Below are 23,376 nucleotides of genomic sequence, written 5' to 3' on the forward strand. Positions count from 1 at the left end.
TATATTGCTAGCCATTGTTTCCTTCGAAGACTAAATGTACTTTACCAAATATATGCCAAACAAACCATACCAATTTGGAATAAAGTTCTGATTGGCATAGGACCTCAATTGTATGTATTTTTATTCCATATTATGCTTCCCTAATTGAAAAGAGAATGAAAGGAAAAATGGTTAAATTCTGCTTGGCAAGCTTCCTGATCTAAAGCTGATAGATACTTTCATAGATAGTTTTTTAACTATATACCACAGATAGTTTTGTAACGAAGGTATACAAAAATTGTCGGTAGTGTTAATAAGTTTCAACAATTTTTAACTTGACATTACCCACAACTATTTTAAAAGGTTATTAATTTACATTTAATAAGATCATAGTTCGTTACGTAAAAAATAAAAATATATTATTTTTATCTTACTGAATATACCGGTCTGATAGCGTCAGGAACAATTTCAACTCGACTTCTCATATTATAAATATTGTTTTTAGCATTATTATATTGTTCCCATAGCTTATGTTGAAGCTGGCTTTCGCTTGCGGCGGAGGTAAAGTCTTCTAAACGTTCCAGTTGCTTTAAACGACGGGCCAAACGTTCTCTTAAGATAGTTATTTTTTCGTTGTTAGATACATGACGTTTCAATTTCTTAACGATCTTGTTGTTATTTGTTTCAATGTCCATATTTTTTTATTTGATATAAAAAATATATTAATCAGTTGTCATTTTTTATTTGTTAGATACTTCAATAATTTTAAAATGAAACAAAACTTTGTAAACCGAGATATACTTCAAGCCTACTAAAACTTTCTAGTGTACTGTGTGAATTATGCATTTTTTAACTTCTTGAATGAAAAGTTCATGTTTTAGCTCACTTTACTGCTTACTATTCTATAAACTCACATATAATTTTCATATTGTTAACTGTGATATAATCTTGTCAGTTATGTCCTCTTGATCTATGAGTTGATATATCATATTATTAACATGATTATTGCAGCGAACTAGACATTTATCAATGTCGTCAGGACATTTCTCGCCATGCTCTCCTAAAATTTTCCTTAAGATCAACATTTCGCTTTCTAAAGATTTAGCAGCCGCTAATTTTTTATCTGAATCCTATAATTGAAAATGAAGATACAAAATCAAACAGTTAATGAATTATTTATATATGAAGTCACATTTCTTACCAACTTTTCGTTTTGTATTAATCTTGTTCGCTCTGAAATAATAGCAAACCCGCAAGGCAGATTCATGTACATAGCTTGAATAAGTAGCAAAAGATGATCATCACTTCTAAAAATTATTTACAATTTATATTAAAATAAATTTTGCAAAATCATTAATTAAATGTATCAACAATCATTAATTAAAAGTAACAACAACATAATTGTATTGAGTTATTGAACGTTTATTTGAAATTTAGTTTAGTTGAAATAATTAACTTCCCGTAGGGTTGTTATAGTAATTGGTCGAAAATCGAAAATGAAAATTTTTGCATATATTCACGTTTTGAAGGTTTCTGAACATTTTGGAATACCTCAAAAAAAATGGATGTTTTCGGGCGCACAAATCAACCGATTTGAATGGTTCAAAAAAACATTAGATTCCTATTGATAGGGAGATGTGCTGATTAGTTTTTGGCAAAAGCAGGTCCAGCCGTTGTGGAACTATCGAGCTAAATGCCAAAAAATGGCAGTTTTTTATTATATATAATTTTAACTTTGTAATTTTAACCAGCAATTTGTCTTAAGGCACGATGCCATACACAACTAGTTTAGCATGCAATCAATCACACTGCCTTAAAACAAGCAGGCTATTTACAATTTAAAGGATGAGTTTCGATTGGACATGCTATTAAAATTTAAAAATGCACTGAAATTATTGGAATATTTACTAAATATACACCTAATTTTAATTTCTAAAGCCTGCCGATACTTAGATCACTTGAAATAAGTAAGAAATAAGAAACAAGTATTTTACATATTTTATTCCATTAAAATTAAAGTTTCGATTTTTGCTTCACTTCTATTTTATCAAAATGTATATAGTTATCTAATTTATCATGTACATTAATTTGCAAATTGACATTATTGACTCGAAGTCTTTCACTCGAATCTATAAAATGTAGGTGAATCTAGTTATTACAAATAAAATAATATAGTAGTTAGTTTGAACAAACCTCGCTGCCACCGTACATTTAGCTTCACCATTTTCTGAAAATCCTAATTTCAGCAAAATTCCATTTTGGAGCATTGAAGGATATAAGTGTATAACCCACCCTTCTGATTGATTCTTGATAGATTGAAATTTCATTTCAGTTTCTAAGGCTGATAGCATAGAACAAATAATTTCTTTATTAGAAGGAATTATGCTTAGCTCTACAATACGAGCGCTCGCAGCCAGTACGCTAAAGATTTCTTGACTAGCTAAAAATAAAATTAATATATTTGGAATGAAAATAAAAATTGATTCAACTATTTTTTCAATTTCTTACATATTTTTGGATCCATAAATTTTGGCACAAGATCGTTGCCTAATATCTGTCTGGCATTTAATGTAACATCAACAGTAGGTGTTTGCAAATTATCTCCGCTGAGAGTATAATGTAAAACAGTATGGAGTATTACTTCATGATTATGAAGATTTAATCGAGGTGGCGACAGGACAGCGATGAAAATATTTTCACCTGGTTTTATTGAGCTTGTTCTGGACCACTGCTCACCGTTGATGTGATAAGGACCCAAAAAGACATCGAATCTAGAAGAAATTAATATCATAAATCTTCATACCATTTACTTTTTTAATTTCATAATATTTGAATTTTTTTAAATATTCCAAAGTAGTTTTTTATTATTAATTAATAATTATCAAAATATATTCACATCTCACCCTTCATCCTGAGTCGATTGTGTCATACAACGTACATGTTTTGAATATATCGCAGTTGTATATCTTACAATGTCCAAATTTGATGAAGTAATCATGAAATCAAAATCATCAATAGAATCACTGTAACGAATAACATTTTTATTCATAAAACTTATTTTAGTAAAATGGCACACGTAACTATATTGAATATAATTCAAACAGGCTTTTAGGGAAAGTGTTGGAATATAAAATTATATTAAGTATGGTCCTGGTGAGGATATCTACCTAGGAGTAAAAGGAGCGATATTCTAGCTTGGTATACAAGAGAGGATTTTTGATACAATCATCTTATTTCGACTGCCTGCCCTAAGGAATAAACTAATTTGTATTACTGTATAAATAGATTTTTGTCTTTTTAATTACAATATTTATTACAACTGTTAAATAATATATATTTTAGTTAAATAACATCTAGTAATAATAATGAACAATAATATAAATTTAAATAAAGTACAAAGAATAGAATTTAAATTAAAATGATATCCGTAGTATGATGAATCAATATAAAATAAAAGCAAATAATAATAATAATGAAATTAATAAATTAATAAATAAAATTTCTGAATAATAAAATAATACTAGAAAAACAATAAAGTGGAATAAAAACAATGAGTGACAGATAATAATAAATATAACAAAATAACAATATTAGAAATAACAAGATAATAATAATAATGATAATAATATTAGTTTAGAAATGGCTAGTATAAATAGAATATTGTTATGTAAATATTATCAGAGAAATAATAAATTAAATTTTACTGACAACAGAAAGTTTACATTTGATAATTTTTTATTCATTATACAAGACCAAAGTTGTATGGCTATCATGTATTAAAATAAAAAGTTTATAAAATTACTAGTAAAATGTACAATTAAAATGCCCAAAATTAAATTAGTATTTACGAACTCTCTAAGCATAGGTATATGTAGATCAAGTGTAAGTCAGTGAAGATCAAGTATTTCTTTTATTTCGTTGAATAAAAATGAAAGTTTCCTATTTGATCTGATCACATTTTTACCAATATTTTACATACTAATATAATCTATTGCGAAGTTAAATATTAATTTTCATTAATTCACAAATTAATAAATATTAATTTATAGTACTTATGTAATACTAATATATTTTATACAATTTTAGTATTGTATATAGTATATACAATACTAAAATTGTATATACTATATACAATAGTTGGAAAAAATACTACCACCGAAGTGGTTTTCAATGGAGAATAAATAAAGTAGAGAAGGATAAAAAAATTAACTAACGAATGCAAAACAATTCCTATTAATATATGAAGGCAACATCTAATTTTTCAACATTACTACATGCAATTATAATAAACAGGGTTAACTTTCAAGCAGCAATTCTTAGGTGAAGTGTATTGTAAGCAAAGAGGCTATAAAACGAGGTCAGAATATTACATTCGAACCAAATTAGATATCGTTTCTTCAGTCATTAAGTCTCCTTACGACCTAATTTAATATGAAAATGGTATTAGTTCTGCAGTCTACGCCAAATTGATGTTAAATATTTGAAGACAATTTAAATTATATAAATCTTGATTGCGGTGACAACGTTAATATTATAGTTACGGAATACAAATTAGAATTAACATTGATAACCATTACAATCTACAGCGACAAAAACCAGATATTAAGGATTTAAAAATATATTGATTTTAGTTTAAAAAGCAATTTGTTTTGCAAATGCATTTTTTAATTAAATGTATTTACAATCTGTTAGATAAAACAATGAGACCAATATAAAAAGGAATAATATTATAAATTGTTTTTTAGTATATACTCCAAGCGAAGAATCTATTTTAGGAGTGTAATATAAAACGTTTATTCACTTGATATACCAATATTTAATATAATATATTAGTAAACTATATATGTATGCGATTCTGTTTTCCAAGATTGCATCAAATGATTTATTTCGTTTTCATTGTCTATCATAAAATTTAGTTCTAAGATCGTAAAATAAAGTACACAAGCAGATCATTATTCCAAGTTAACTTCAATGTTACATACATCGCAGAACAATAAATGCACAAATTTTCTGAGCAATAGCACTATGTTGAACTTGCTCCAGAAACCATAAATGAAAAACCACTTGAACACAACTTTTACAAATTTAAAAATACTTTTAAAGCACTGATTTTTTTAAATTTTTCAGTAACAGAATTATTTAGAGGTAAGTTATCATATTTATAATATTGTTATCATTAAATTTAAAAAACGCGATCGGCATCAATATGTATTTATTCTTCATTGAATAACACGCGCCAGAGTGAATAATTGTTTTTTACCATAAATGTAAAAAAATAAAATATTTATATATATAAATATATTATATACATGTAAAATTATTTTAACACTTCATTGTTTCACATATGTATAAGATGCCATTTTTTTTAATAAAGATAAAAATAATATTTATTTTAGAAATAAATTTATTATTGAACAGCGATCTAAGTTGTAAGAGATCTTGTGATTAAATTTCTAACTAACAACTTCAAAAAATAAAGAAGCTTAAAAAATCGCTTTTTTGAGAAATTTTTAGGAAAGGAAATAAATATGTAATTGAGACAAATCTTTCAGGTTTTATTGTTAAATATATCTACATTCTTCTTGATTTTTTTAATTAAAATATATGTCATAATATGCCGGGTACAAGCATTTTGCCGATGCGCCACGAGCGTGCAGGGCCATTTGGTAAAAAAGATACAGGTCACAATTTCCATCCGAAACAAAAAAACCAAAGAAAATATATATTTTCTATAGATTCTAGTTGAACCCAAAATATCCAGAAAAAATGAGAAATTCTGTATGTATGTATGTATACATGCTTGACAATTGCTCACTATTTTTTCTGTAATTACGCAAATAATTTGTATTTCTGAAATTTTAGGGATATATTCTTGGATAGTTTTGGAAGAAATTTTTGCAAAAAATCGATTTTTGTAAGCCTCTAAAACAGGCCCCCTTCAAATACTATTTAAGGATACAATAAAAAAAAACTGTTTCTTCTTTATAATTGATGATTTATAATTGATTGATTTATTATAATAAATCAATAATTTATTTTAATTCGCTTTTAAGCCTTGAATATTTTTTTTCAACAATTGTTTGTTTGTTTTCATAATCTCTGTGAAATATAAAATAAGTATGTCAAATTGATTAATGTAAGAAGCTTTTTTAACACGTCTTTGGAATTTTGTATTAGACAATTTTCTCAATTATAACGCATACTCGTCAGTGGCGGATCCAGCTTTGATGCCAGGGGGGAGGGAGGATCACTTAATTAAATTATGTATAGAACATATATTTGCAATACGATTAGAAAATCGTTTTTCTATAATAAATTACACATTGAAGTTATAAAATGTGTTTGGTAACAAAATATGTAAATAAAATTTTTATAAAGTAATTTTATTGCTGATTTTTCTTTTCATATTTCGGTAGATTACACCTTTAAAAATAACATATTAAAATTTCAAATCGATATCTCAAATGGTTTTTGAGTTACAGCCATTTAAAAAGTATACATATAGTATATAGTACGATCATTTTATCTTTAAACGCGTTTTTCTCAAAACTGTGTTTTTCAAACTTTCCTCCATTGTATCTCAGAAACGGCTAGACCGAATTGAAATTTACAGGGCACATTCAATACATTTAAACGCATGGAATGAACTATTATCAATCGTTTTTCAAATTTTCAAAACTTCGATTTTTTTATAGCAAAAAACAAAAAAACGCCTAATTTGCAACTTTTATGTCAAATGTCTATCAAAAATCCATTTTTTTATATTCATTTGATTATAGGTCATTATGTGCTCTTAAGCCTACAAATTAAAACGCCGTTTATTTTTTTTTCAGATGAGCCGATCAGCCGGAATCGTGGAGGAAGTGGGAGCTCTTTTTTTCGAGGCGGGGGTGTTCAGAGCGCTGTAACTCTAGTTTGACTGAATATTTTTAGCTGAAATTTTATATTTATACTGTACAAATATGTGTTAATGAATGATAAAAAACTTGAAGCTCTAAATATTTACTGGTCGTAGAAAAAAATCCTAAAATATCCCTAAAAAACAGGCCGTCACATAGGAAGACCCCGGGGGTATTCTAGTGTAGAGCGATGAATTTTAGGTCATTTTTGAATGATGAATTTAATTTTTTTTACTGTTTTTTTGAGTTTCTAGAATTTTTGAAAAATAGTAAAAATAGGAATTTCGGGATGATTCTAGTTCAGACTATAGATAGATCTATAAACAAGACTATCTGAAAATTTCAAATAAATTAGTCGAGTAGAACTCCAGAAATTGTGACAAAAGTACTGAAAAAGTAAGTTCTGAGAAAAACGCATTTAAAGTTTTGCGTGAAGCCAAACCAGTATGGAGACCGAGTCAGTAAAATGCCTATATCTCCAAAAATAATTCAAATTTTCAAAAACTTTCTCGTACTTATATTCTTAGATAATTAAACTTTGAAAGTTTTAAATAAAAAAAAACGATTTTTTTGAATTTCTACACTAAAATGCCCCCTTAATATTCTATCTATGTCTTAAAACAAGCTCAGGGGGGTCATCACCCCCGTGACCCACCCCCTGGATCCGCCGCTGATACTCGTTGGCTTGTAACATAATATATATCATTTTCAGATATTTGACAGATAGTTGTAAAATTATTATCAAGCACTTTTCGAAAATCCGGGACAATCCGGGACAAGCTGGAAATCCGGGACTGTCCAAACCGGGTCGTGTGGTCACCTTAGTAATGGTAATGCAATTTTACTAAACATAGTAAAAACAAACCATTTTCCCATTACCGTAATAATTCCTAGCATGATATCAGATTTGTTCTTTAAGAATGTAATCGCCACCCACAGTGGGTGGCCGTAGATGTGATTCGCCCGTGCTCTCTAGCGCATAACGCGAGCCAAAGGCACGTACAATTTCTGCCGCTGCCGTTGCCGTATCGCAGCGCGCGCGCAATGCGGCACGTCGACTATCGTTTATGCCGTTCGATCGAAGATGGACAATGTTCCTTTATAGTGTTGCAAAACTTGAAATCGAAAGCAAAAAGAGACTGCATATTTTGTTATCGTATGAGAGTTTGAAAAAAAATTTTTTTTTCTAAAATTTGGAACCATTTACATTTTGTGCATATTTGTAAGGAACCTTAAAAAAACAGAACACTTGCATTCTTGAACAAAATACAAACTAGCTGTAAGTGGAATTCTGTCTTAAGGCAATTAGGGCATCGTGCCTTAAGGCAAATTGCTGGAACTTACCGTACCGCAATTCAAAATTCGAGTAATTAAAAATAATCAATAATAATAATCAATAAAAGTTGATCAATGATTTGAAACTTTTAATAGAATTTCGAACCATATTAAATCATTCTATATTAAATCATTTATTTTGAAATATTTTGGAAATTCTGATTTTTTTTCAAAGCAATCGTACTGCTTTGACTGCATAAAGACGAAATATCGAAGCGCGTAAGCGCCTCGTCGCCGTGTAAGAGATAAACATTGATACGGAACCCAAAGGAATGTAAACAAAATTTATACTTATTGTTAAAATCTCTATAAAATATCTGATAATTTGATGTGCATATGTCTAATGATCATTTTTCTTTACTAGATCTCCGAAACCGCTAGACCTGCCTTCATGAAAATTTGACCAGTTCTTCACCTTGTTAATACAAGTAAAATGTTTTTTGAATTATTCAAATTGGACGCTCCGTTCTCTTAAAAACTGAGTTACCGTTTTTGGCATTTTTTGCCCCATATCATCGGAACGGCTAGACCTGCCTTCGCCAAAAACTAATCAGCACGTCTCCTTATCAACACGAATCGAACGTTTTTTGAATTATTCAAATCGCTTCACCCGTGTTCCCGAAATCGTCGACGAAAATTTGTATCCGCACACACACATACACGCACATACACACACACATACATCCATTTTTTCTCAGGTATGCCAAAATGTTCAGAAGGTTTTGAAACGTAAAGATATATAAAATTTTTCATTTTCGATTTTTTTGCGATTACTATAACTTGCCCTACGGGAAGTTAATAATAAAAACTCTTGTTTTATGTATATAAGTGAATTTACATACAACTTTAATTGCCTATGTTTTGAACATTTTTATCTGTATCTCCGAAACCGTTAGACTTGCCGTCTTAATTTAATCAGATTTCCATTTCTTCAATACAAGCAAAATGTCTATGAATCATTTAAATCGGACCTTCCATTCTCTAAAAAACTGGATTGCCATTCTTAGCACTTTTTGCCTTGTAACTTCAAAAAGTCTGTCTTTACCAAAAACTAATCAGCACGACTTCCCATCAATAGGATTCGATTTTTTTTTAATCATTCAAATCGGTTGATCTGTGCGTCCGAAATCGTAGAATAAAATTGTATTCAAACATACATACATCAATTTTTTCTGAGGTATGACAAAATGTTCAGAAACTTTTGAAACAAAGATATGCAAAAATTTCCATTTTCGATTTTTTTGCGATTACAATAACTCTAGGAGAAGTTAAAAGAAATCACGATCTAAAGTACTTGCATTTTCCGCCATATGTAATGAATTTCTCAACGCTGAAACCTCTTTCCGAATATGATGAGGCGACATGATCTTCAATATATAATAATAAAAGCAAACAAAAACTGCAATTTTATGAATTCATAGGTAAGTAGAATGATATGTAACAATAAATCGTCTAGTAGAGCTTGCTATTCATTATTTATAATGTAAGGGATGTTTTCTTATTTTTTTTTTCTAAAAAATAATGTTTAATATAAAGCAAAACTCAGAATTTTGGAAAACAAGAAAACATTTATATTCGATACTTTGTGGATTTGTATTTAGGAAATTTCAATCAGAAGTTGCAGGTTAGAGACCTGCCTCGAACATCCAGAAAATATAGATACAATTTTGTTTCCAAGTGAAAGTAGCCCTTCCATAATATTGTTGCATTAGTTAAAAAAATGCTTCACTATTACAGAAATTGTAAAAATAAATTTCACATAGAGATAGGACAACCATTTTCGTTACGAATACCAACTGACCTTTAATTATAAATTATAATAAATCGTTTTCAGAAAGCTCTCTTATCTTACAAGCCTACATAGCTCAGCCGCACTAGCTGAAATAATTTTGATTTTTGAAATTTCAACAGCTAACCAAATTTAGAAGTATCTCAGTAAAAAAAAACATGAAATAAAAGTATTTATAAACTATCTATATACCCTTTTTTTACAGGCATGGTCTCCAAGTCACTTAGTCGCATTATTTAAAATTACTAATTGATTCTTGAAAAATCGACAGCTTACCAAATTAAAAATTATCTAAAAAAATTGGAAGTATCTCAGTAAAAAAACATGAAATAAGTGTACCCTTTTTTGACAGGCATGGTCACCAAGTCACTTAGTCGCATTATTTAAAATTACTAATTGATTCTTGAAAAATCGACAGCTACCTAGTTAAAAATTATCTCAGTAAAAAGGCATAAAATATAAGTATCCATGTAATTTTGGATCTTTTGACCGCTCCTAAGGTAAGTGAATAACAAGATATGTTTGCTAAGCTATGAAAAAGAAAAGAAGTAATTTATTGCTTGAATTTATTATCATATTTGTTGCTAATATCGCCATCTTATCAAATGAATCTATATGTGGAATCAATCCATGGAATAATTATTACAATTATTATATCCCCCGAAAATTATTTAGGGAATTTCTATTATACAAAGGACAAGCGCATACAGTCGCATGTTCTGAACCATTATTTTACATTTATATTTATAGCCCATGTCCTGCATAATTCAGTATGTGTACGGCATAAAGGTTGTTACTTGGAAATTCACCAAATCCACAGTTAGCGTGTCTTCTACTACGGTTTATCTCTGTAATCAAACTTAATGGCCAACTAACGCCCAGATGAACTCGCGTGCTAACCGGCCCAAGCCAAAATACTAACTAAGCGTAATGCATGAATTAAATTTTGCAAATTTAATTATTTTATGCTGTTTAATAATTCTCATGAAAGCATTTCTGAATAAAACTATTACTATAGTTCTACCAGGTTTAAAATTAGCAATGACCTATTGCTGTAATTTTTTAATATTTATAGTTCGTTGAATAGTATTTATTTATGAGAAAATATAATTTATAAGAAAATGGTATAATAGAAAAACTTTTAAATATAAGTAAAACAAATGGTACATACTTATGAATGTGAATCATATCTAAAACGCCAATTATTACTTATTAATTATTTTTGAAGTAAAACTTCTTTAGGTGCCCTTAAGGTGTAAATCCGTACAAATGCAACGGAAGTGCGTTACGGCAGATACGATAAGAGTCGAGTGCCAATGATTCGTAATTCTCTCTCGATGATATACTTTCTATACGGATCGATTGTGATTAGTTGTCGTGTATGTGAATAGAGATCTGTCGTTGTATGCGTACCGATATCAACCAGAAAATCGGCATAGATAAATGAACATTTTAAAGTTACTTCGTAGTACAAATCATAATTTAATGAAAAATGCCTGAATCAGAAGAATATTCTACCCTATCCCCCGTAAATAATAAAACAAATTAAATATTTGTACTAAACGTAAGTTTATTGATTAGAAACTATTTCTATATTATTCGTAATTTCTATAAATCTTTCGAGTTATTGAAATGGAGAATATTTTTTAGACAAAACAGATATTAAAGCTGTTCAAAGAATGATATTGATATTAAAGCAGTCAATGAATGTATGTTAATTTTAATTACATGAAGTTCTTCAAACACAATTACAAGTTATTTGTTTAGTCGTTGTTTAACATAATCCACTGTGTGAAATATTATAGAATTTATTAATCAGCAATTACTTCATTTCTCTAATGAAGGTTCATTTCTGAATGCTAATTACAATGACAAACCGATCATGTCACATTTGAAGTACGACTTTAATTGCATTATTGTTTTTAAATATTATACATATTTTTAATGCTATTATAAATATATAATTTATAATTTATCATTATATAAATGTGTATAATGGTTGATACTAATAAATGTGTGCATCGCGAGTGTTACCGTATTACTAATTAATATTATTCAAAATTGTTATATGATGCATTTATTTTTACTTAAATAACAGTAGCAAGTAAGTTTTACTCCAATCGTGTGTGAACCCTACGCGCACTCTTTTTTTTTAATAATTCGAGTATTACGAAATCTTTCATAACAATGGTCATGAAAAATTTCAAAATCATGTTTTTCAAGTACAACTTATATGTAAAAATAATATAAAACGATATATTTGAACCATGAAGTCAAACGTTCATAAAAAAGAAACAGAAAAAAATTTAAGTTAATTATACATCTAATTAAATAAAGAAACATGTAGTAATGATAATGAATTTGTAACCATGCTTTATTGAAGAGATAAAACAAAGCACTGAAGCAATCCGTTGCACATTTAAGAAAAAAGGGTTAGGAAATGAAAGAAATTATAAGATTTTAATTATCACGCAGAAAAAGTACTAGGTCGGAGATTTTGAGTTCTTTTGAATCCAGATTTTTTTTTTAGCTCTTTGATGGATCATTTTTTGTATTACCATGTATTCCAAGCGATGAACACATAATATTAAGTGGGCAATATGTGCTCTTTTAATTTTCTTTTTTATTAATTAGTTATGATGTTCTTGTGCACAAATTTAATGTTTAATAAATTTTGATTGCTGAATGATGACACACATTATGTGTCGAAACGTTTAATAGAATAAACAATTTTTATGCAGATATGTATTAACGTCGACATAAAATTCATATATACTTAATATGGATATTTCCGTATTTTATTGCTCCCAGAGACTTAAATGCTTCCAAATTGATGATAAAACTCTAAAAGTTTTAGCTCTTAACATTAACGTTCAGATAGTGCGCAATTCAATCAAAGCTTCGTATGAAAATAGCATGAAAAAAAAATCGAAAATATTATTAATACTATTCATGTCATCTTTTATTAAAAATTCGACACTCTACAAAACGGGCTTTTTATAATTTGTTTTGTAAAGCGTCGAATTTTGAATAAAACTGAATTTTAAATTCATTTGTTCGCAAAGTTATATCTAAAAAACATTTTTAAAATTTTTGAACATTTTTCCATGCTATTTCCATACAAAACTTTGATTGAATTGCGCACTATCTAAAAGGCAATAATATTGAGAACTAAAACTAGAGAATCCTTTTCATTAATTTGGAAGAATTTGAGCCCCTGGGAGCAAGGAAATTCGAAAATGTCTATATTAAGAAATATATATATATATATATATATATATATATATCTTAAGAAAATTCAAGCCTTAAATAACTAAGATTTTATATAATCAAATTAATAAACATATAGCTTAATACTCAAAATACTATTACAGATTAAATTTACGAATAGTAAATATATATCTATCATATTAAAATTTTATCCAGTAATCTCAATTATTATTTTTAATTAATTTATTTTTATAAATTCCGAGATTCAGATATTCACAAATACACATTGTGATTTATGTTCCGCTGCCAAAATTGTTATTTTCAGCTAGACATTAAATCATAAAGCCAGGTAGGATAATTTCCGCGAACCATAAACTTTTTAGCGCATTTCAACTGCTCTACTGCTCAACTAGGTTAATGCGGCCTGAATTTCTTATCTCTAAATGTCTCTACTTGTTTTAATAACAAAAAATAAAATGCAATCGATCATTGTCGCATTTACTTACAGACTTACATTAGCCAGGGGTGAATTAAGAATTAATATTTGCATTTCTCTACGATTGACTGACGTGACCGAATGTATTATTTTACTTGTCAATCAGAAAAAGTGACAAGCAAAAATTAATATGAGCAGTAGCTACATAATATATATATATATATATATATATATATATATATATATATATATATATATATATATATATATATATATATATATTCAACAAAACTTACAGTTTTTATTTGATTTTTGATGAGGGATATACTTTGGTTAAAAATTCTATCTATAGGGTGGACCATTTAATAATTGGATTTTATCGATAGCAACTTGCCTGTAGGCCACACCGTTCGGAATTCGAAGTTGCGATATATGGGGAAAAAACTAAGAATTTTGAGACCTTTCTAACGATGTATAATACTTTATATGTTTTCTTTACAGAAATATCTAAACTATAAAATCATTAGATCACTAGGACCACTAGGTGGACCACCCTATATTTTATAAACGATATAGAAAAACAACAACTTTATATTATAACTTCGCGACATATATACTTTGATTAAGTTTCTAGAATTTTATAATTTTTTTGTTATAAAAAATATCGACTTAATGTTATCAAAATCACAAAATGAAAAAACACATCAGATTGAATAAATTAAAATATCGCTTACGTTACTTTCAATAATCATCTTAATTTATTATGTAAATTATTATTATGTAAATGCTTTATCTTATAATACATTTTTCAGCAAAACTTACTATTTTTAAATATTATTTGACGAAAGATAGTTTGATTTAGATATAATTTTTTTTAAGAAAGATCAATGTGTATGGATAGCAATTTTAATATTGTAATTGTAATCGTAACATGAATATATAAGCCAAATATAAAAAATTTGAAAGTTGATTGCAAAAAGTCTACCTTATAGTTAATAGCAAAAATATGAAATAAAATAAAAAATAATGTAGTTGGAGACAGAATAAAAACTATTAAAAGAGAAGCAAAAAAGTTCTGCAAAGAGCAGAACGTCATAAAATATATTCTAGTAAAAGTAAAATATCAGAAATGGCATGTATTTGAGGAGTCGAATGTTTTTTGACATTTGTTAAAATTTGTACTATGTTCTAATAAGCTATTATATTTATAATATACATAAACAAAAATATAAATCATCATAAAATTGTAATTTTTATCTCCATTTAATTTAAATCACACTAAATCGATTTTTAATTGTACGTAGGCTGAGTTCTTAAAATAAAGTGTAACTGAAAATTTATAGTGTCTTTAATTTATTTTTAGTATCACTTTTATTTCTCAATTAATTCGACAGAGAATGAAAATTTATTGCTTTGCAGATGACAAACTTTTGATTGAAGGTTGTGAAGTTAGATTTTAGAATAAAAGGGCTTTATAACGAACAGAACACTTTACACGGCATCGTATTTTATAATTTAATCTAACAATAAATAAATCATGCAAATAATAATAATTTAAATAAACAATGTATAGCTATCAGTAACTACATTTAATAATAAATAAGCATATTTACTTTCAAATTCAAAACTCATAAGGACAAAGATGTATAATGGCAATTATTTCGGCTACTTATATGCTTGATAATATAATATTTTTTAATTATTTAATTTAATTATTTGCAAATTAATAGAATAGAACAAATAAAACAAATAGAATTAACTTTATTAGAATAAAGTTAATCATGCTCAAATTTTTGAAACTCTATTTTCATTTATTCGTCTATTTTTTATGTATTTATTTACTTGTAATATGTATAATATGGACAATTTGCACACAAAATTCTATAAATAAATTTCTTTCTTCATATATTGCAATAATGCATCCCTGTTTTAAGTTCGCGTACGATTGAAATATTTTAATCTGATTTAAAATCAAGATTCGAAAACAGCAATACTGCATTACCGCAGTCTATTTCTTTTACTAACAAGTTCTCTATATTCAGTTTGAAATGGAACTTTTCTTCGGATTCAGTAACTATTTTCTCTTATCGTAAAGTTTAGTCGATGCAGTGGCAATAAAAGCTGATGCACATACAGTTTTAGAGTTTATGCCTCCGTCAGTTTATTTGCATATGAAAATGGGCAAAAATATTCAAACGAACAGATTTGGTTTAAATCAAATAATAAATATTAAAAATCGTAGAATAAATTTATTCAATTTATATTCGATACGCATGTTAATTCATATAAATTAAAATTAAAAAAAAATACTTTGAATATATTTCTAGTTTCCACATTCTGCACGAACAACATGCACTTGAACGAAACACTATATTGTTTTAGCTTCATAGTTTTTTTGATTGTGAGTGCCAGTATATCTGTCTATCTGCATATAGTCGTTTTCTTGACAATGACCCTCTGATATTTCTACACATCATATATATTACTCGATGAATCAGAATATGCAAAACCTATTTTATTTGTTGATGAGGAGATTATGGTATCATTAGTGAATTTTTCTTCAATTTTGTACCAGCTATAGGCTCCACGGGCGAAGATTTTCAAGTCATCAGTCTAATTTGTATGTACTTTCAAGGTGTGTTTTTCAAAAAATGCAGAACATTGTTTTTCTGCCTTTACTCTGAAAATTTAGTATATTAGTGACTCCTCTTATAGAGTCATAAATTAGTTACATAGTTCAGAACAGCCTGTTCGTATATTTAAAAAAGGATTTTGTAAATTTCATGTCTCACAAAAACTTTGATATTAAAATTAATATAATTCACAGGATCAATTCCGTGAATAGTTCAGCTAGTAATAAATGCAATATTCATATAACAAAATTGCATTAAAAAAGTTACTAAATATTTTTTGTATTAGAAAGTAAATAGAAGTATGTCTGGAATTCGCATGGTATTAGTTCGACTCGAACTTTATTGGATTTTTTAATGTTTCTTTGTTGCAACGCTGTCTGTTCATATTGTGAAAATAGGAAATTGCAAGTACGGATCCTTTATCTTTGAACTATCCCAAAAAGATAAAAATAAGGTTCACAAATAGTTCTCGAATAAAATTGATAAACAGAATTAAATTAATATTTGAATATGCAAAAAGGAATTTTTCAGGGTTTTTCCATAATTCTGATTGTAGGCTCATTCTAATTGTACTTATCAAAAGATCTTTTTTAGTTAATTACTAATGAATTTGGAAAAATTTAATAGTATAAAAAATATAAGTAGACACAGCCGAACAAACATTTTAAATCATTTCAATGAAATACTACAGGTTTCAGTTATAAGTGTTCAAAGATGTTTCAAACTCGTAATAAAATTAACAGTTTAACTTTAAGACTGCAATAAAGATTTTTAATTTGTGATTAGACATAATTTGTTAGCACACAGATTATTATATTGATGTATAATAGAATATTATTACGCTACATTTTAATCATTCAATATTGATTTTATAATACATGTACATCAAGTACAAAGCTGATATATTAATTATCATGCAGGATATCATTTTGTTATCGTCAACTTTTATTGCACGTTTGAACCACCGGTCACGTTTTTCCTCTTCACAAAGCTTCCTGATCACATACAGGAATACACAAGTTTATTTCTAGAGGTAAATATTTAATTTATAATATCATCAATCAAATTAAATAATAACTAGTAGGGTGTATGGCATAGTGCCTTAAGGCAAATTGCTGGAACTTCCCGTACTGTAACGAAATGTTCGAGGAATATACGCTCGGTAGCCTTTGGGGCATCTCTTCCAACTTTATACCACAAATAAGTATTAATATATTCGACACATAGTAAATAAACTTCGTCAAAACAAATTAAATTTTACGTTCTATTTTAAATAAGTTTCAATTCTTTTCTTACTTGTGATAGCACTATACAACCATATGCGTCGACGCGTCGATGAAAACACGAAATACCATCAGCGTTTTTACCTAGATTGCACTTTATTTCGCAATAAATATTTAAAGAAATTTATTGGATAATTATAATTGAATTATAAATCTTTGAAATCAACTGCACATAACATAATAATGATACCAAAGATCAATTTAAGGGGCAAGATAAAACTGCGGGTTTAACCACTCTGGCTAACAGTTCTTTAAAAGTACAGTACGTTTAATATAATCAGGTAAAAGTAGATTCATTCAAAATAGCAAATTGTTTAACTGTAAATACAGATACAGATTGCAACCATATTGAACTATTTCCCTTGAAAAGGCACAACCTTAATGAATGATATTTAACCAATGATTTATGTATTTTTGAATTATTTAAATCTTAACCCTCCATAGGCCCGCGTAACTTTGAGATCACATTCCAAATTTTTCAATATTTACTAAATAATTGTAACTTTTTTGGGGTATCACACATAAATATTAATTCTTTAAGATTGTCAAGACAACCACTATCAATAATTATGGCCATTTAACACAAAATAACATTTTCATATACAGAAGTGCAGAAATTAGAGACCACTGTGACTGGAAAGTCATATAATTAATTAAAACAAAAAAAATTGTTTAAAAAGATTTTTTTGGCTTTCATTAGCATCTATAGGCTTCTAATTACTGAATTTTTATTCCCCTAATCTTATTGATGCAAATAAAATTTTTAGCCCATAGATGTTTAAATTAACACCCATTACAATTTGTCATATTTAGGCGTACTTTAAAAACATGAGAAATCTTAGAACTAATCAGTAAGATTGGATTTATATATTCAGAAATGTATGTATGTAAGTATATTTGTTCTAGCACAAAATTACAAAAGCAATATTGGTTTATTTTAAATCCTTTTGATAAGGTTTGGTAGTACATATAGAATGATTATCGATATTTGATGAATAGGTGAGTCATTAATGAGAAGATGATAAAATAATGAAATAGTGGTGCATGGCATTATTTTGGATAAATTGCTGAAACTTCCTGTACCGTAATTACCTCTTTGTAAGAAATTTTTGAAGAAAATAGATTTTAGATAATTTTAAATTTTGTTTAGGATAAACGGTTAAACACTGTAAATCATACAAAAGAAATATATAAAAATTGTATAAAACAAATGTTGATTTGATATGCATATGTGTATGTAATGATTATTTTTGAACGCCAAGTGCTATTTTCTTTAACTTTTTTTAGTATATTTCCGAAATTGACCTTTCCCAAGAATTTAACTAATTCATCATTCCCACAATACAAGTGAAATGTTTTGGAATCTTTCAAATCAGACGCTGCGTTCTCTCAAAAACCAAAATACAATTTTTTGCACTTTTTGCCCGCATCTTCGAAACGTCTGGTGCTGCCTTTGTCAAAAACTAATTAGCACATTTGAATCATTCAAGTCGGTTGATTCATGACCTCGAAATCGTTGACGAAAAATTGTATCCGCACACCCACACCTACATCATTTTTTTCAAAGCTAGGGAGGGGAGGGGGTCTGACAAAAAATCACGAAATATCACGTGAGGAAGGGAGGGGCATAGTAAGATATCACGGGTATTTATTTTTTAAATGATTTTTTTTTTTATAAAAAATCAAACATTTTCAAAAAAAATTAAAAATTTTACAGTTTTATCACGTAACTAAAAATACACGTGATGTTTGGTGGGGGGGGGTAATTTTGAATATAACCATGTACCACAAAGGGGGAGGGGGGGTCCAAAAAATCCTTAAAAACTCGCTCACGTGATTAATGAACGCCTCCCAAAGTGTACAGTAAACCTTGAAACGTTAAAGGTATGAAAAAAAATCATTTTAGATTTCATTGCAGTTACTATAACTTACCCTACAGAAAGTTAACTAATTGATTTCTTACAGACCAGCAAGAGATTTTGTAAGATGTATAAAGACAGACGTACTTGATATTTGTTGTATATAAATATCGTTTAATATTCATACATCTACCTAACTATTAATATCTTTATGTGAATCGTGGTGATGTATCTCAACATAATACGTTCTATCGATCCAGCTTCAACGTCGCGTGGCGCGAGCGTTAGAGTATCCTCCGAAACTCGGAGTTTCGGCAGTATGGGCAGTAGGCAGTCAGCTGTCAGCCGTGATGCACGTGAAAGAGCCGCGTTCACGCGCACACGAGGGGGCTTTGCGGTAACAAGGGCCCCCCGGACTACAATACAATAAACAATCAAAACAACAATCTCGTCAAACTTTTATTCAGAGCACCGATCTATAATAACTACAACCAGTGGCCTTTTAATGCGAGTTTACAACGCCTGTTCCAATTTTTTATAAGTTTCTACAACATCGCGTGTGTAATATTTATTTGTAAATTAAAAACAAAGAAAATATTCAAAATAATACAAAGTCTTCCATTCGAATCGACACCGAGCCATTTGTAAATTTTTGTAAATGTTTGTTGTTGTTTACATCGATTTGTTACCCCGTGCTTTTGGAAAACGATGTGTTGATAATTCTCGTTACAAGGTTTCATGAAAAGGATGTTTTGTGCATGTGAAAATTGTTCGACGATAGAAAAATTAGGTTTTGTAAAACGCTCCGAATGGGTTTCAGGTTCTTCTAAAAATGAAAAGGTAAACTAGATAAAAACTACTTTCTTCTATACTTTTACAGTTGTAAATCTCTACCATATAACAATAATATGAAACTTATGATACGATACAAATCTAGGTACAAACTATTCATATTCCCTATATAAAAATTTATATTTTCATGCTTGTAGTAAATATTAAATTTTCAATATCTATTGTCCAACATTTTGAAAATATAAGTTTCCTTTATAAATATAATTGTATATATAAAATATGAAATTACAGGTTTTAAAAATAAAAAAGATAATCCATTAGATTATACTGATATTGAGTTGTTTGCAGAGTCATAGTCAAATTAGCCTTCATCGATACAATATAGATACATTAAATTTTAATGCTACATATGCAATGGATATATTGTAAGAAAATCCAATATATTGGTGGATAGCAATGTATGATATATGATGGGAAATAAATTATTTGAACAAAATGTCCTATATCTAGGCAAAATAATTCTTAGGTTAACAGACAAGGATTTTCTATATAACTCTTTGAAACAAAAAATTAAAAAAAACTGAATACTACTTAATAATTCGCTGCATCTAAGTTTGTGTATAAAAAATGTATAATATAAGAACCAAACTACACCATTTATAGGAGAAACAACCATTATTTAGAATCAAAAGTGCAAACAAATCGTATATCTTGAAAACAATTATTAGGGCCAACAAACTGCTTCAAAAACAACCAAAACAAAAGACACTTATACACACACATTATATATATATGGATATCTGATTTCATTACATTTTATTAAAAAATTTCAAATAAAATAAACTAGGAATATCCCAAAGATACAATAAATATATTTATAAACCAAATGTACTAACTGCTAAATTATTATCAGCAATTTGATATAAAATCTCAAAATATTTTTTATTGATAAAATTCGTCATGAATTATTTTCCTAATCGATGCATATGCTTAAGTTTATAGATAATTCTATCAAATTTGTTTTATCTGTTCTGCACGTACATTTTTATTGCAAATATTATATGTTTACATGTAGATTATAATTCAATAATGTAAACATTTGCACAATGCATGGTACATAATGAAAAATTACTTCCTGCCGAATTATTTTAACTTTCAACTGATATTAATAACAATAACACTATAATGTTAATAATAAATTTCAGTGAATATCTATTCAAAGTCAAATTTCAAATACTATTCAAATATTTTTTTTTATCAAAATGAATAAACAATGAGTTTGTTAATAATATCAATATCGCGAACAAATAGTTTATAAACACGATATTGGAATGAGGACTAAATTTTTAATCTATATTGTCTATATATAACAAATCATTTTATACTATTTGAAAACATATGATTTTATTCCACCCAAAATTTCAAACACTTATATCGAGCTTACTTTGTAAAAAACTGGCGAAATTTATCAAGCCCTATAATTTCACAAAATAAAATGAAATTTTATAAATGAAGGATAAAATCCCATGTCTTTAAAATTCAAAGCATGGGATTTTATTAAACTATTTATTTTGTTAGTCAGTACACATATGTAAGACGCGTTATGGAACTCGGTCAAAAAAATGACAAAAATAACAGATGGCTTATTCAAGCATCTCATTGAGTTTTTGTGGCCTATTTTTAAATCTCCCTCGAAGAATTAAAAACCACATGGGCAATGAGATTATGATGTTTGAGGAAATTAAAATATCATTTCATCTCTCGAACAATAATATCGTTACATTTAAGAATAAACTGAGCACAAATCATATATAACGTACTTATTTATGTTTAGTTATACCAATATATTATGGTATAACCATATGATGCTGCAGACTGCAGATTAAATATATATTTAATCTGCAGTCTGCAGCATCATCACAATTTTTATATTGAGCTTTAAACTGTTGTCATAGAAAAAATTGTTTTATAGAAACTGTCTACCCCTATTATTTTGATAACTTTTAAGGATTTTTCGAGATACTTTATGATATTATGGAATATATGACATATGGAAAGGATATATCATGAAATATAAATTTCTTTCAAGTACACAGCGTCATGAAAGAAATAAATCACATGTACTCACAAACTCCATATTAAAATGTAATAGTATTTATGAAAATACCAGTAGATTTCTTGCATGTTTTAAACATAGAAACGACTCGAAACCAATCAATGTTTTTCAATACTTTGAATATTACTTCTGAATCCAGAATAGTCAACTTCTATTCAGCAAGTCAATGTTTCAAAACTTTGATAGACACCTAGATAATAACAACAATAAGAATTCAAAAGAACCTTTATGCTGAGAAGAAAAATATTCAAGAAAAATGATTTCGATACATAAGAAAAATTGGAAAAATTGAATGCAGAACAAACGATACAGTATGATGTAACATCAAGCTTAAAATATGTCGACTCCCGTGTTTCTGCATATAATTTGAATATTATCGATTTGAACATTTTCTGTAATAAATTAAAAATGAAATATTTTCCAAAAATGCAATGTCATCAGTCAGCTATAAAAAATAATCCAACAAAATCTGAAGGAAAGAAAATGTATTACGAGTTCTTTCGCAGTTTTATTCGTTATTTATATAAATAAATATAATGGATGATAGGCACAAAGAAAATCATTGAATGCATCGTTACCAAGCGATTTTCTTTTTATAATATGAGGATCTTATCTGAAGCAAATCTTATGAAAGGAAACCTAATGACATGCTTCGTTAGCAGCAATCGCGACCACAGAAAAAGTTCTTTATTTATGTTGCAGATGTCTACACACACACACACACTCACACATACACACACACATATATATATATATATATATATATGCATAAATCAATTTGATGTAAACCAAAGCTTATGTAACGATAAAAGAACTTGAATATATGTTTCGAAGGTAGCAGTATATGCCAATTTGAAAAGAATAAAAAATTTATTTAATTTATACTCGTGTTCTAGTTCCGTGATTTAATTATCCTACATACCACAAAACAAAATCTTGTTTTTGTAAATAAAATATATGAAATATTGTTTACACTATTTTGAAAGATTTTAATACACTTCGAATTTTATACCTAACTCTTAATATACGTAAGTAAGTTATTGAT

The 23,376-nt window shown here is 28.0% G+C and overlaps 1 protein-coding gene across 1 annotated transcript in view; it reads right to left on the reverse strand.

Annotated features, from left to right (window-relative positions):
- Positions 1-899: 899 nt before the first annotated feature.
- The window catches only part of LOC113384379, a 66,233-nt gene continuing 43,756 nt past the window's right edge, over positions 900-23,376 (reverse strand). The window contains exons 6-10 of the mRNA XM_026622100.1: positions 2,883-3,002; positions 2,488-2,750; positions 2,173-2,419; positions 1,181-1,286; positions 900-1,109 (exon numbers count right to left, since the gene is read on the reverse strand). Of these exons, the coding sequence (XP_026477885.1) occupies positions 903-1,109; positions 1,181-1,286; positions 2,173-2,419; positions 2,488-2,750; positions 2,883-3,002 (943 nt within the window). The 3' untranslated portion in view covers positions 900-902. The remainder of the gene's footprint in view (positions 1,110-1,180; positions 1,287-2,172; positions 2,420-2,487; positions 2,751-2,882; positions 3,003-23,376) is intronic.

This window comes from Ctenocephalides felis, unplaced genomic scaffold (assembly GCF_003426905.1).
Source record: "Ctenocephalides felis isolate EL2017-DRISC unplaced genomic scaffold, ASM342690v1 CF-g0.4_SCAFFOLD_00845, whole genome shotgun sequence".
Lineage (NCBI taxonomy): Eukaryota > Metazoa > Arthropoda > Insecta > Siphonaptera > Pulicidae > Ctenocephalides > Ctenocephalides felis.